At 34.9% G+C, this 16,712-nt stretch overlaps 1 protein-coding gene across 25 annotated transcripts in view; it reads right to left on the bottom strand.

Annotated features, from left to right (window-relative positions):
* Positions 1–736: 736 nt before the first annotated feature.
* The window catches only part of ATP2B2 (ATPase plasma membrane Ca2+ transporting 2), a 420,614-nt gene continuing 404,638 nt past the window's right edge, over positions 737–16,712 (bottom strand). For 13 of the 25 annotated variants that reach the window (XM_072044123.1, XM_027467734.3, XM_038185709.2 and 10 more), the window contains 2 exons: positions 13,721–13,807; positions 737–4,313 (listed from right to left, as the gene is read on the bottom strand). In XM_072044123.1, coding sequence (XP_071900224.1) covers positions 4,002–4,313; positions 13,721–13,807 — 399 coding nt within the window. In that variant the 3' untranslated portion in view covers positions 737–4,001. Of the gene's footprint in view, positions 4,314–8,950; positions 9,007–13,635; positions 13,808–16,712 lie in introns of all 25 variants that reach the window. The other 12 variants (XM_038185714.2, XM_038185715.2, XM_072044124.1 and 9 more) reach the window with 5 other exon arrangements.

Below are 16,712 nucleotides of genomic sequence, written 5' to 3'. Positions count from 1 at the left end.
TGGTATAGCAGTAATTTTGCACGGTCACAGCCTGTATCTGTTCATGGAACAGGTGCATTAGTCCAGGCTGGGGGTGGGAAGGGCTAGGAACTTTTGGGGCTGAGTGTCTGAGCAGAAGAACGGGCAATCCCTCATTTGTCCCTTGCAGTGCATACGCAGAGATTTTAGGGTAGGTCTTAACTGGCAGGACATGCACCTCCTGGCCTTAACCCACAGTTCTAAAAGGTGTCAGACCTAATATTTCTAATAGTGGCAGAGAGTGAAAGAGATGCAAAAAGTAATCTTAATGGAGGGATATGTAATATCCCCCAAGTGATAGGGAAACAGACTTTGATGCTCAACTTAGGACCAACATTAAACTATTTTTTGTCATACTCAAATTGACAGGGCCTTCATGCATCTTCCTTGTTCTTTACTTACTAATTTCAGCCAAGTTCTCTGCAGCATTCAGCTCAGCCATTCCCACCACCGTGCACCACCACAGCATGGACCAAGCTTTCTCTCTAGGGGTTCCGTTGTCGCGCAGCAGACAGGAATAGAAAGCACTCGGGGCTGACTCAGCACCTGGGCGTAAGGAAAGCCTGAGGTAGCCAGTGCTACCACTGGCTGGTCAGCAGGCTTCCTGCTGCCAATTCAGAGCATTGGCATACACGATTACATTAAAACATGCCAGTGGGAACCTAACGCTAGATTTAATGACTTCAAGTGAAAATAAAGAAAGCTGTTACGTTCAGACTGTTATTGTTCATGCTGCTTTGTGAATTTATTTCTTTAAATTTTCCACTTGTGCTCCTGCCAAGAGAGATCTATTAGACAGTAAGCAGCAAGAGTAAAACTTTATCATTTTGTTTCAAACTATAAAATAATTTACATCACATATTTTACTTACTTTTGTCTTTTTTTTTTTTTTTTTGAAACCACAAACATTCCAGCATCACACTGTAGGAATAAGAATAACAATAGAAAGCATAACCTTTTGCATAGTATTAAATGAACAGACAGAGTAAGTTCTTTATTTACAATTATTGTCTAGATAAAAAAATTCATAAAAACAGATGAATGAACATATATTAATAACCCCTAGTGGGATGGATTGCCAATGTACCACTGTATTGTTGTCCACAAATCTCATGCTGCTAAGTACAGTACGTCGAGAGCGAGCATTTATATATTGCAGGGAATTTTAACAAACTGATCATTTTGGTTTTTGATCCATTGTTCCCATCACAGAGAGGTCAAGCAATAAAAGAAAGGAATTGTGATGCACGACTTGTAGTTGAAAGGTCATAGCTATTCTGCTTTAAAAAAAAAAAAATCTATCATTTATCATATACATAAAGCACAGTCTCTGCTCACAAAAGCCCAAGTTTTCTATGCATCTCAGTTTATATATGTTTTACTATATATACACAGAATGCAGTGTTCATTTTCTTAACAGTTTTCAAGTCTGCAAATGGTACCTTAGAGAGGGGTACTCCTACAGGAAAATTAAAAAAAAAAAAAAAAAAGAAACCAAGAAAAAATATGAAGTGTTTGAAAATAAAAAGGCAAACAGTCAGTGTTAAGATGCTGAAAATAAATTGTTCCAGTATTAATAGCTTTTGAAGATGTTCAAGTCCAAAGCTAGAGGCTTCCCTGTAAATAGATAACACTTTTTTTCTTCTGAATATGATATCCCAAATAGGCCATAGAAACCCAATACATGTTATACAAAGGTTAATCACCATATTTACAAAGCGAAGAACAATCCTGACTGAGTTTCAATCACTTTGTTGCTAGGAATTAGCTAAAATAATAATGCTTTCATGCTAGCTTTTTACTGTTAAGAAACGGGTACCACTATCTGTTGAAAACAGAGTTGTATACGCCTCCCAAGACCTGTTCTGTTGGTCAGTGAAAAGTTTGGATCAGCGAACTATGAGTTTGAGCCAAAAACATTCAAGCTTCTACACAAAAGTCCGGAAGCTGGCAATTCAAGCTGATTTGAGCTTTACCTGGCTGAATAGTCTTGATGCACCCTGAAAACACTTTAGTCAGTTCAGTCTGCAGTTTGGCCATGAGTCTAATCTTGTTTTGGAGAGTTCTGGCTTGGATTAGTTCTTGTGACTGCAGAGATGCACCATGGTATTAGCCAACTTTAAGACAACCAGTAATACCTTAACAAATCAATTTATCAAGCTAGTTTGAGAGTGTTTTTCAACACATCTGGCTTAATCAATGGTGTAATTCAAAATATCTTTTGCACTGTACAATTATGGAAAAGATCATATGCTGAAAAGTCTTCAAGCAAACTTTATATTAAATACAAAAATTATTTATGAAAAATCTGTGATCCACAAAGTGCTTAGCATTCAAGTGGTTGACATAGCAATTATATAAGCTCATAAATTTTAAGTTACCAGGGCTGTTACCATCTTGAAAAATATTTTTCACCCTCTTACTGCAGGTTTTCCAAATAGCTTTCTTTGTAGAAAGCTCTAAGTAAAACAATTGTTACAGTATACCTTGTGACTACAGGAAGACAAGCTTGGTTCAAAACAAAATCACACAAAGCATATCTCAATACACAATTAATATAGCTTCAGTCAGACCTAGTAGTGCAGAAATGATAGTTTTCTTTAAAAAAAAAAAAAATCAAAGCAACAACCTACAGTAATTTTCATCCAAAATGCCAACAGCCCATACTTTGTAAGTAGTAAGGAAATAAATGCCTAAATTACTAACTGAAAAGGATTAACACAATATATCACAATATTTTAACATTAGTTTGATCTCCATATAGACAAACCAAATATAATGTATTTTTAATCTGTTATTTATAAACTCAACTCAGTTTCACATTCTTTCTTTCCAAAATTATTTTTGGAAGCCATTGCCATGTGTTTAAAGAATGAAATAGCCTCCATTATCATCTGTTGCACCAAAACAAATTCAAGCAGTTTATCAGAGGGAAAAAAAAATAAAAAATAAAAAAGAGAGAACCTGATCATTCCTATTTTTATTTGAAACAAAGGAAGCCTGGTTTACCTCCCTGTATATAGGATCACAATGCTACATCCAATGTGTTATATTTTGGCTTCTTTTGTTATTTACTAGCAATATCTACATTACTTAACAAAAAAAAAAAAAAAAAATCAGGCAGAAATCAGAACATAGTTGTAATAAAATATCCAGGGTGCAATATTACAGACGTTTTCAATGAGCTGAGCTGAGCCATTTTTATACTACTTCGGCAGGAAGTGCTTTCTTAACCCTACAAATAGTTAAGGATATTATCTACAGGCTTGTAAACAAATTACATTCTTTTTTTAGGACATAAATAAGTTAAAATAGTCAGAGCAATTTGAGCAGAAACAAGGCAACATGCCAACAAAGAAACTTTATATATATATAACTATATATATATAGATAGATATATACATATATATAATTAATTATGTATATACTTATATGTATATATCTCTATATATAGTCTCATAAATGTTTAAGTTCCTCTGTCCAACTGGTGCAAATCTACTGTGCAAGTTAAGCTTTGCAACTTCAAAAAAGTTATTTAAATTAATCTATACAATTGAGTCCATGCCACACAAGCATTTCAAAAAACTCACAGACCAGTGAATTGGATAAATAGCCTCAGAAAGAAGTCCTCTGCAGTTCCTGCTTAAGGAGGAAAAATAAAACAAAATGAAATAAAAATAAAGAGAAACAAAAAGAGAGAAAGAAGGGCCAGAAGTGTACAGTACATTCATGCAGGAGGGTATTTTTTTGTTTGTTTTGTTTTTCTGAAAGGGAACAAGAGGGGGTATGTAAATCAGCCATTCATTCTTTCCCCAAAACCATTGTGATCAATTCATTCACTTGTCTCAGAGTGAATAAGAGTTCAAACAGCTTTTCAGCCAGCAATGTTTTTAATATATATATTTATATATTTCGGTTGCTGTGGTTTTTATTTTATTTTACTATTTTTTTATTTTTTTTTTTTTTTGCAGTGACCTTTTCAGCTAAAGTGATGTCTCCAGGCTATGTATTGGGCTTCCTGGACTAGAAGAGGTAGCTGATTTACTTGTGTCAGTTGTAAGATTTATTCCACTGTCGATAGCACTGTTGTTCTTGTTCAGCGAAGACGGTGGACTCGAGTTTTTCTTGAGAGCAGAGTCTTCTTCTAGGTCTGTGTCATCAATGAGTGGGATGTGGGGCTGGGAATCTTCTATCCTAAATTCAGGATGAGTCATAAAGTTGTGAATAGAGGTTCTAGATTCTGGTTTTTCTAAACCTTCATAGAGAGAGCTACGGAATGCCTTCACGACGCGGATCTGGGGGGAGAAAAGGAAAGAGATGTCAGAGGTAGCACCTTTAAAGAGCAACACTGTGTTAGAGAATACTTTGTGAAGAATGTAGCATATGGTTAGGGCAGTGCAGGCAGCTGAAGTCCATAGTCTCTGGATGTTATATGCATAAACGAGTGGCTCAGTTATGTGCATTTTGAATATCTGTATCAACTGCAATATTAAAATAAATCAAGTTTAAAGCCATCAAAGAACTGATGGGAAGTACTGGTTAAAGAAAGCGAACATCCACTCGTGTGGTACATCCCTAGTAAAAGACAAGCCATGTTAATTGTAATGCAAATGTAAAACCATGCATGTTGATAGTTTTGCAGTGAGTAAGTAGGAAGGCTTTTTTAATTAAAAAAGTCTCTTTTGTATTGTTAAAAAAAAAAAAAACATTACACATAACATATCACACTTCACAAACAGAAAAGCACAGAACACAGACACAGTTTGATGGGTACATATGAGACACACAGGAGCCAAGGGTAAAAACTATCAGTAATATCAATGTTTTAAAGCAAAATCTAAATGAATGCAGCCAAGAGCACAAAAAGCCAAGCAGACAAAATACTAAGCATAATCATGCTACCACAGGGGGAAAAGAAAAAGAAAAAAAAAAAATCACAGTTACCACATGAACAGAGATAACTTGCACACAACAACTACACTTGGAAGCCTGGATAATGTGAACATCGTATTGTTGAACCAACTTTTATTTTTCCTTCATGCATATGTGAGGTAAACACTCGAGTATAGACCCACTGTTCTAGCCATTTAACTTTTTAATATATAGAAAACATAGTAAAATAATGTATTGATTGTTGGTTTGACTTGAATTGCATTGTTAAACAGCAAGCTCTTTCATTTTCTGTGTCTCAGTTTTAATACTATTTGTAAGGTTAGACGCTGAAAGCGACACAATTTATGCCATATATGCAGTCTTTAAACTAGGTCAGCAGACTTATGGCAGGATAAATTTAATGTTGTTAGCCACCTGACAATAAAAACACAGGTGAAAAACTACAAGGCTCAGCCCATCAGACTGTCAGCCACAGTGCAAATTGCTTTCTCAGTAGGAAATGAAAGGAGCAGAGAGAGAGGAGCATGGCAGAGTGGGGACGCTAGTGCTCTGTGGGTGAGCAAAGGTAGGGATGTTGTCTGTATCCCAGTGACCTGCTGGTTCTGAAAAGACGTGAAGGAATGTGCTATGTGTTACTACTGAAAAAACATAACTTTTTGGAAGGGAGTGAGGGGCAAAGAGGAAAAAACAGAATGGCAAAAATGTGATCTGTTGGCAAATGCTTTATGACTAAATATGAGTTCTATCCTTCTACTTCCATGTAGTTCATGAGTGAATTTTTAGCATTTCTTAAAGGGAAGACCAAAACACAGGCAGAGGCAGAAAAAGGTGCAAGCAGGCATTGTGAAAGCTTTTCCACACGCATTTGAAATGGTTGGCGGTAGGTATGTGTATCTTTTTACATGTGAATATGCTGCACATTACTGATTGGTTTAATACAGCACTAATTTGTAAAGCTTTAATTCCTCCTTGAATCAGCAGACTGTATTTTATTAATGGCATGGGGTCACCGTGTTCCAGCTGTGGGATCTAGCTGATCCTGTGGCTGGAGCTGCCTAAGCTGTACAGAATTTCAGCAGATTTGAGAAAGAGGTTGTCTTGTATTTTGATCTCTCTGCCCTTTGTCCTTGTTTGTGTTCTCTACATTTAAATATTTTTAATCTTTCAAAAATCCTGAGAGCAGAAGTCATGCCATCTTCAGATCCATGGCCCTCAGTCAGAGGCCAAATACCCTCCCTTCTCTTTAGAAATACATTTGGTAACACCAGGGCACAGTACAAAAAGCAGGTTTGTGTACTGCTTATGTTCCAAATAAGAGGACCAGAGTGGTGCAGAATGGTCTTGGCCAGATGTGGGGTACTGGAAGATATCAGGAGGCTGGCAGGCATGCAAGGCAAGAGGAGGATAAGAAGAGTAAAGAATACGTGCTACAGTCAGATGGTGCACCTAGTACCTCTATTTGACAGAGCACCTGGAATTATAAAGCAGGGCTTTATGCAGGCTGAATTGCTTTGAATTGTGTTTTGCTGTGTTATGGTTCTGTAGTGAACAGGCATATAAAAGATTCATTTGCATTACTAAAAATAGGATTTGAACTCATAGAGTAGAGTTGACATACCAATTCCCTCATTTTCTAGGCCTTTCTCTCTTGTATTTTAAAGTGCAAAGTAATTAGACTAAATAATTAAAAAAACAGCATGTTAGCCAAAGCAATCTTTAAGACATGCTACCACATTGTGCTAAGTTAAATCAGGGAATTTCTCTGTAACATGCTTACTTTAAAATATGGGCTGATACAGTGGTATTTTCTGCAAAGATCCCTATTATTTCTGCTATCTAAATAAAAATAAATCATCTTATTCAATTGCAGCTGTTCACTATATCTTATCGACTAAGTAAATACTTTATTTTGAATACAGCTACTTTTTGTTGCATAGATTTAGGTTCTGTTTGCCAGCTAGATTTTTTTTTTTTTTATAAATAAAGGTAAATTAGATTTTTCCTTAAATAGAAAAGGCTTGCAATTTCATATTATGCCTGTATAGATTCTGTAGTACCTAGTGAAAGTAAAGCTTTTTTTCAGGCCACACAAACTGCATTTAAGCCTCTACAGGCTAGCAAGGGAGGAACTTAATTTCATTTTATGAGACTCAAAGTTCTGTAGTAGAAAAAAACACCACTGAAGTCACTGAAATTCTGCTTAAGCAAGATTTCAGAAGTAGTCTCAGAAAAGGATACTGTAGCATAAGAACTGCTTTAAAGTGTTTTAAAAACTGTGCGTTGATACTGCATTTAATACCAACATTTGGAATAAAAGTTGCATTTAATGCCAAGCTTTTAGTCAACCATAGAGGTAGCTGATTTGCATGTTACACAGCTGGGGGAAACCAATAGAACTAGGTTGTATTTGAAAACATGTTACGAGTGTTAGGTTAGAGGTTGGACTCGATGATCTTGAGGTCTCTTCCAACCTAGAAAATTCTGTGATTCTGTGTGATTCTGTGAAAACCTGCCTGCCATGACCTGAATTCAATACTCTGCTGGGACTGCTCAAACTGATGACCCACTGAAAGAAAACACTACACTAACATCTTTTGCTTGGACTAAATGTGTTTACAGAGCAATCTGAAGGTTTTTAATTGCAGAACATACAATCAGCCAGAAATCATTTCACTTTATGTAAAGATCTATGAAAAAGTTCTGGCATGAACCATTAAAGTCTTGCAGGAGCATTTAGATGCTACTGGCATAGATTCTGTTTCTTCATAGTGACTTTTACTAAAAATAAAAAATAAAATACTAGCTTAAAAAGTAGTTTAGACCTGCTGATATGTAAAGTAGCTCATCTGCTGAATACAACAGTAAAATAAGGGCCAGATCTAGACAAATACCTAAATCTCAGAGTACTTAGAGATAGCTTTCTAGTAAATTTCCTTCTCTAAGTATCTGTAGAAAACTATATTTTTTTAACATCTCCCTAAAGTTTCAGAGATTGATTTCCATCAATATTTCAATTAAGGAGAAACTCTCCATCTTTAAATTGTATTGCTTGGTATGTAGAAGAAAACATTTACTTTCAGTGTCACACCTCATTCAGTGACAGAATTCCTTCATTACAATATAATTCAAAATCTTGTTAATCTTTCCCTTAATGTATCAAATTATTGCTTACAGGAACAAAATTTGGTTCTTTCAGTATGTTAATGGAAACATAGGTAGCTGAATACAAAGGTGGTATTTTAATTTATACATAATAACACTACCCTATTTAATCAAAGAAATGAAATATGTTATTTACTGAGAGTTACATGGCCCAATAGCAACATTTTTTTTTAATGCATGCTAAAGTAAGTTCAAGGTTATATGAAGTATATCTACTGTAAAAGTTTTAGGGGCTCTGCTGAAACAAAGTGTGATTACTTTTTGAAGAGAAAGCCAATAAACTTCACAGAATGTACAGCATGTAAAAGCAGGGACATACCCATGATGGATAGAACCTAAAAGGTGTTGGTTTCTATGGACTATGTGGAGCTCATGTTGATGAGATTTCTTTATGATACTGACAATGCCAAGGGAAGACAAACAGTGTGATACAGCTCCCTTTTCTCACAGTAATGGAGACAACAGAAAAAAATGAACTGCTTTTAAACAAAAGACTGTGGGGACAACACTTCAGGACATTTTTGACATGGCTATAAGTTTCCACTTCTTTCTTCTCTGTAGCTGTAATAGAAAAAACTCTTGAGTTTCATCCCACCTTGAAAGTTAGATTTATTATACTGCATCAGGCAAGAAGAATAAAAGAATTAAAATTTTAGATACTACAAATTTGTCCATTCAGAATAAAAGATGAAGTTCAGAATCTCACTCCTAAATACAACAATATAGGCAAAATACACAAGGCCTGTTAATCATCAGCAGATGTCATATGGTTGGTAGTGTGTGGGCTTATACTCGAATGTTTACCTGGCTTCATATAAGCCAAGTATCTTGAGTTTGGTTCACATTCATTTCAGGCTCAAGGTTAAAGACTCACAACCTCTTTTTATTTCACTCTCTCCTGCTGAACCCTTTTGTCCAATGTTCTCTAGCCCTCTGGGAAAACAAACACATTTAATATTCAGACAGTAGAGAGTAGGGCACTGCAAAAGCAAATAAATTCAATACTGAAAGATCAGTAAGGTGATTAGTATAAAATTGTAAACAAGAGGTCAATTTCGCAAAGAGATGCCAACTCTTATGTGTAACTGACACTATTCTATATCAAGACTATAGGTGCACAAATGTAAAAGTTTGGTCAAATACTATTGGATACGTAAAAGCTTTGAAATAGAAGGCATATCTTCAGTGTGCTTGGTTTTGCTTATTTTTGAATCCTCCCAGTTAATAAAATCAGATTAAGTATCCACAGGAGGAGATATTGTATGCAAAGGAGTCACCTGTAAATATGACTACCATGTTCTGGATTGTATGATGAAGAAGGTGAGTAAATTCAAAAATAAATTAAAAAAAAATAGAAAAATTATAATTTCTACATTTCTGCATTAATGAGTGAAAGAGACGCATACTCTCCTTCTACATAAATATGCAATAAATCCAGGAAGTGCTACCAAAAACTCAAACCACATGTAGCAAGGGCAGAATAGAATAACTACGCAGTCTGGGATATCCTCAGGCCTGATTCTCATTTCACAAAAGTTTCACGTGACTATTATCCCACTGAACTTCAGGGCATGAGATCAGAACCATATGCAGGGCTTCCACTTTCCATAGCATTTCTCCTTTATTATAGGACTCCTGCAAATTTATAGAACCTGACATTTTTGTATCAGATTTGACAAAGCTTAAATATATTAAACACCCTTTTAAAGAAATTATTTCTATGTAAGGACAATAAACCTTGCCACGACACATCTCCAGTTGAGGACATGACTAAGACTTTAAGCCTATTTATTTTCCCTAAAGGAAAGATATGCAGAAGTCAATTTTGATCTTGCATATCCCTGTAAGTTTGGGAAATCTTTGTAATAACAAGTGAGAACTTCTAAGCTTTACTATGATATCTCTGTCTCTATCAGCTGACGTCCCTAAATGATGCAACTTTTATAAACATCATTCTAGATGCAGACTTCAAGTCACGTTTTGCTTATTCCATTTCTGCATGTGACAGTTAAACTATGTTGCTACAGAAAGCAAGTGGCAATTTCAGTAAGGCTGGTTTGCCCACTTGACTTGATCATCTGTGTTTTGAATTTAGATCAGTATGAGACGGTGATTTTGCCTTACATTTAATAAATCAGATTGTTTTTTAAAAAAATAAATAAATAAAATCCTATTTTCAGCAAAAGCTGCTGAACAGTAAATATTTTTTTCTCAATACAAGAGTATCTGATTTTCATGTAGGATAGATTACAAAAGCTAAGCCAAACTCTCTCTCTTAAATTGTTCATCAGTAAATGCATCACAATATGCACTAGAATCAAGATTGCTACTAGAATCAAGTTCCGTGCTACAGTTTCCGACATAATTTGCAGATGCTCATGCCCTTGTGCCACTCTGAGGCAAGTGTTACAGATATAAGTATTCTACCTAAAATGATGGCTTCTTGGCGAGTCTGATAAATTTCAGCTATTTATGAGTTAAAGTGGCAATGAAAAAACTTCTTTTTACCTGAGAGTTAGCCCCAATTTTGAAGAAAATGCTAGACCCCAAAAAAAGTGAAACTGAACAAAAATACAGGCTTAATTAGGCTATGTTCTTCTTTTGCTGAAAAACACTTAAAAAATTTAAAAAAAAAAAAAAAAAACAAAAAAACAAAACTTCAGAGATCTGTATGATGGAAATATACTGAGAATATTTTGTGATCATTTGGTATGACATTAATTTGCTGCTAGAAACGCTAGAGTCATCACCCTGCATTTTTTCCTGTGCCATCTTTAGAAGTGGCTTGTTTGAGGCCACTGCTGCTAGCATTAATAAAACAAAAATTTTGATTGAGTAAAATATTCACTTCTAAAAATCTCAGACCAAAATGACAGACCTCAACAGAACAAAGAAAAAGGAACCTGCAAATTCAAAAGCTGCAGCAGACTGACGATCTGGAAGATTATTTTTTGGTGGGGCTTCATAGAAATCACAGAATAGTTTGGGTTGGAAGGGACCCTAAAGCCCACCCAGTTCCAACCCCCTGCCAAGGGCAGGGACAGCTGCCCCAGCCCCATCCAGCCTGGCCTTGGGCAGCCACAGCTCCCCTGGGCAGCCTGGGCAAGGGCCTCACCAATTATTTTTCAATATTTTTTTTCCCCTAAATATTTCCTACACTTAAAAATATTTTTGATTTTTAACTTTTTATGAAAGAAAGAGTTGTTTTGTGGGGTTTTGTTTGTTTTTAAGAGACCTGTGTTTTCTGACTGCTTCCACTTAAGAACGTTAACTATATATTCTGTGAGAATGGGGGAAGGAGGAACATCAAAGAATATTAAACGTGCATCTTGGAAAATTTTAAACTGCATTCTCTTGAAGGGGCCACCTACTGAAAATATAAACAACATTTGAGAACTAGATATAAACAGATTAGGATAAAGAACAACTTGTTTACTTTGTGTACAGTTAGATCCTCTACCTAACTATTATTACCAACTAATGCTGACTTCTAGAAATATGTAGTTTGTTGATGGCAAAACCACTATGACAGCTAAACAATTTCAGCATAACTAGGGAAACTTCAGTACTACAGTAAATATTTCCTTGTATAAATTACTTTTCATTAAGGTTTGCAACCCTCTTAATGATTTGAATGTGCCATTCTGATGAATACCTGAAAAATTCAGGTAACATCTTCCTAATCTGTTTCACCAACCATTGTAGATGAGACAGCATTTTACAGGCAGCTTTTCCATTAAGTAGTTACTAAACTTATGTGTGGCTATTAATAATTAATAAAATTTAAAAATACTTTGATGTCTCTGAATCAAACATTAATCTGCTCCAAAATAATAGAAAAACTACAGGATTTTGTTTCCAAAAAATGACATGTGATAGCTACATATGCAATATTTTAAAAAATCCTGAAGAGAGGGAAAGGCTTAAAAACCAGAGATACAGTTATCCCATTATTTCTCCCACCCCACAGAAAAATGTAATAATTTAGGGTTTCATTCATTGTGAGCAGCCAAGAGAAAAGCAGTCAGTCCTGTCCCACTACATATATTTTAAGCAAGGAGCCAAAAAGTAGAGCTAGGTGTTCATTTTACAACTAAAATTTTCTCAGAAAATGCCAATTTATTAAAACACACCCTATTTCTATGATATTTGGATTTGGAAAGGTTTTCCAGGTACTAGAAGAGGAGTAATTTGGAGATAAACAACTTTTTTTTTTTCCCCGCTGTCATTCATTGGGTTTGTGTCATAATAATAAACCAAAACATAGTGGCTGCAGCTCAATGCCTTTCCTTCTCTTGATCATGATACTGCCTTGAATTGTTGATGTTGTTGGAGTAAAAGTTAGCAAGCCAAATTTCCACCGAGACAAAGATAAACATTTTCTCTGAGAGAAAACAGACAAAGTCTAAACCTTAATGGATCTTTGGCTTCTTAGCAAAAGTAAAGTTTCTCCTTTGACATTTAATTCCAACAAAAATTCTAATGTATGTCAGAAATTTCTTTATTCTTGGTTTTCAAATACTGAAGGGGTTGCACTTGAACTGAAGGGAAAGGTCAAGCTTCCTTTTTTCATCCAGCAGTTCTGGAATGTTATTTCCCTCTCTTGTCTGCCTTTTCCTTGTGTGCTTTCCCTCTCTAGCTGGCTTGTCTCGCCAGCTTTTCACTAAAATTTGCATCAGGTAACTACTGCATGAGTCTGTAAAGTGTGGGACAGGCTTGTAAAAGTGACTTTATAAAGTTAAATATTCTTTTAATACTAAACAAGGTTAGAAATATGAGTCTTACTTGACAAATGAAGACATTTTACTGTCAGTAAAACAGCCCTTTCAAAAATTTCATTCTCTTCATTAACTTCACTAGATGCTTCACTTATACCTAAAATAAAGCTCTTTCAAGATTTCAGTGTTTAGAAACTTTTTCAAAAATAGGTTTTTGCCTTATTTATTTTGTTGCATCAACACTGTCCACTAACCAGTTTAGCTCCCTCCTTACTTAATGTTTACCTCCAACTAGATTTAGAGATAACAGTTCTTTTCGTTCATCATTCATGTAAACAATACATAGCCTTGCATCATAAACCAGATTCTCTATTTCTTTATTACTGTATCCATCCCAATTAGAGTACATTTTCCTTGGCTGTGAGTGACCTGTATTATACAGTCTTCCAGAAAGAATGATCTTTTATCTGACAAGCTGTTTTATTTTCTTTTTTTTCCTCTTACTACAAGATTTTCACAAAACTATTTAAAATACGTATTTTGTAAGCAGAAGAAAAATATATACAATGACATCAGGAAAACATAACACAGAAACCTCAAATAAAGTCTCCATAACTGGATAAAAAATGTCTACAAATTCCTGCTCTAACAATACCTAACGTAACCTGCAATAAATGATGGAGAGCATCTACTGTACACAAAGTAATCCAGTTTTGTGTAGCTGGGTAATAAACTAATAAACATAACAGGACAAAGTGGGAAAGGGCAAAGTAGTTCAGTCTCAAATGACTGCTACATAAGTTGGCATCTCTGTAGGTCTGATGCATTAAGAATACACACTCACGCCCAGCCGCAGCAGCAGATGTGCTGGTAGGAGAGGAAAGAGCATTGGATAACGATACGTGACTAGGGCTAGAAATATTGGTTACATCCTGGGTCTGGCTTGTGACGGAGGACTGTCTCCTTAGAGCCCCCTGAAAGGAAGTGCCACTCTTGAAAGTATTGACTACTTCGATCTGCAATGGAGGAAAGAATGAGACAAGTTGCTTAAAGTATGGATACAGTTGCAAAACTGACAGGAATAATAATGAAAAACAATAAATCAACCGTGCACACAGTTTTACTTCAACTGAATACTTTTTTTTTTTTTAAGTGTTCTTTTTATAATATTTTTAGATATGAATTTTTCTGCCTGGATTAAATGAAACAGCTCCATAGCAGAGACAGTGGAGCTGCATCAGTTTAAACAACGAGAAGATTTGAAATAAAAATCTTAAAAATTTAAACCATTTTATTTATATGTAAATAAACTAAATACAACTGGCATACTTGAAATAGCTAGCTTCCACTTTTTTCCTACTGAGAATAAAATTACTTTGCTATTGCTCTTTACGTGTTCTTCCAGAGAGTAGAAAATTCATTTACTTAATAGGAACAACAACAAAAGCCTATAAAAATATTCCAAATAAGAATCCATTTTGTCTACAAAAAACAGGGTTGTCAGCTTGATAAAATAGAAAGTGTTCTGATATTTTATCTGACTTTTTCTTTAATGAAAGTTTTTTGTAAATTTAACAGTAATAATGAACGCTAGTCTATTACAATTATAGATTAAAATATTACTATTTTATCTTTATACAGTGCTTAAAATTACACAGAAAATGATGTTGAACTGAATTGAATATTGCAGTTTTCTACTTTACTATTTTCAATTTCTTATTTCCATATGCATATTGCACTCAGTGTTACATGTATCTGTGATGAATACCCTCCTGAGTACTTTTAGTCCTTAACTGAGAAGATGAGTTAAAAAAAATGGAGTAAGTATTTCAAGACTGTCTGTGCCACCAGTATAACCTAATAAAAAGCAGACCCTATGTATCAAATGTATGTAAAATAAGAGACTGGCAGATAGGAGCAAAGAATAAATATATACTAAAATCCATACACACCAAAACATCCTTTGTTCCATTAGTGCCACCACAACATAACAAAACAGTATGAGAACCCACTAGAAGAATTCACCCAACCACTTATTTGAAGAAACCCACTGTTCCCAAATTTGTATCTTGCAACCCAGATTTCTGAAGAGACACAGCCTAGAAAGTAGTTGGGAAAAGGTTAAGTGGTATATTTATCAACTTCAACAGCACAAACCATGGTACAAGCCCTCATAAATTCTCCAAGTTGAAAACATCATAATAACTTTGCTAACATTTTCTACTGCGGTCAGTCCTAGGAATAAATAAATTAATATGGCTTCGTATCTAGTGATATGGATGCATCCCCTCCCATTATCTTAGTCTTCAGAGTTCATTCTTTATTTTCCTGCAGGTTTTTTTGAAAATTACCATATCAAGATCCCAGGAAAAGGGATCATAGGTTACTGCTGTACAATCATCTGACTGTACATTTACTAGATAAACATGAAACAGCTTTGTTCACTGACCCATTGTTTTCCAATGAGAGCCCGGAATACAACATGCATTTCACGTGCATCCTGATAGCTACAGTATTAAGCAGTCATGACAACATTTTCCAGCTTTGCTCTGTTCCTGCAGCAAACTTATTTTGACCTACATGTCCAATACAAATATCACAGTTAAAAAATACAATATGGGGTGGGTTAGCATCTGGAATGAGGGTACAAGTGAATCATTGGCATCTAGATAACAACATATGGTTCAAACCATTGGTTATATATGAAGGCATGTTAAATACTCACCTGAAATGTTCACTGTACAAAAGTAGAATTAGATAAAGATCCTGGGTTTTCATGATCTGATATAGGTGACAGAGCACTCTTCAAAAGAGAACATTCAAGAAAGATTTTAAAGACTCTCACTGAGAGCATGAAGTGCACTGTGGAAGACACAGATGATAAATCCTAAGCCAAAGGACATTTTTAGATGTATAAATGCCTTTCTAATTAACTGAAAGGAAAAGACCCTAGTATAAGCATGAATGAAAAGACAAGGGAAGATCTGTATTTAATAGTTTCTCCAGAGAACAAGAATTACAGGTGTGTAATTTACTCTTTCTCATGAAAAAAAATATAACTACAGATCTTCATTGAGTGAATCTACAGGGGGATGATGACAACCTTTTCAGAATCTTAAAGGCTGAACATACAGGGCTGTGTTCTGCCTAAAGCCAAGGAAGAAGAAGAGGAGAACTTGGCCCAGGAGTTTATCTTCCAAAATCAGAAAACAAAGAAGAAAGAGTTCATCCAAATAAATAAGTAAACAATGCATTTTAAAATAGGATGCTTTTGTAATTACAGAAGACTGAATTTATTTAGAATAATTCAAGCTGCTAAAAATGAGAAGGTAAAGGCTAAGTCACACATCATAAAAAGTTAGAAAATTGTCTAACAAAACAAAGAATGTAATCATGTTTTGATTGCATGCCTTTAGGTAGAAGAAAAAAATGCTGTTCTATATTTTTCACCTCTCTTATCTTTCTTTATGTCCTATAATTTATAAGATCTATATTTTAAACAAATGTATATACAGTTAATTGAAATATCAGTGATTAGCAGTTTAAAAAAAAAAGGGGGGGTTGGGGCTGGATCTTAACAGAATAGTCCTGACAGGACAGATATGCCAAAACTTTTTTATGACTCTTGACATATAACAGAATTTCCGCAAGCATTTCTGTTGTCATTAATGTCAACAGGATCCAGGTATCATTCACCTTATCTCCAACAAATATTTATTTTATTTTTTGAAGAACGATAACAATTTTGCTTTGTTCAATCTCTGGAAGTTTGCTTTAGTATTAGTAAAGCAAACTCAACTTTAATCTGCATGAAATAACAGTTTCCATTCTACTTACTTTGCTCCCCTGAAATGTTTTCTGCATAATGCTAAACAGCAGAATGGGAGAAAAAACAAAAACAAACAAACAAACAAAAATAAA

The sequence above is a fragment of the Anas platyrhynchos genome, chromosome 13 (genome assembly GCF_047663525.1).
Source record: "Anas platyrhynchos isolate ZD024472 breed Pekin duck chromosome 13, IASCAAS_PekinDuck_T2T, whole genome shotgun sequence".
Lineage (NCBI taxonomy): Eukaryota > Metazoa > Chordata > Aves > Anseriformes > Anatidae > Anas > Anas platyrhynchos.
The sequence above is the reverse complement of the archived record's forward strand: the minus strand, read 5'-3'. Positions and strand labels throughout refer to the sequence as shown.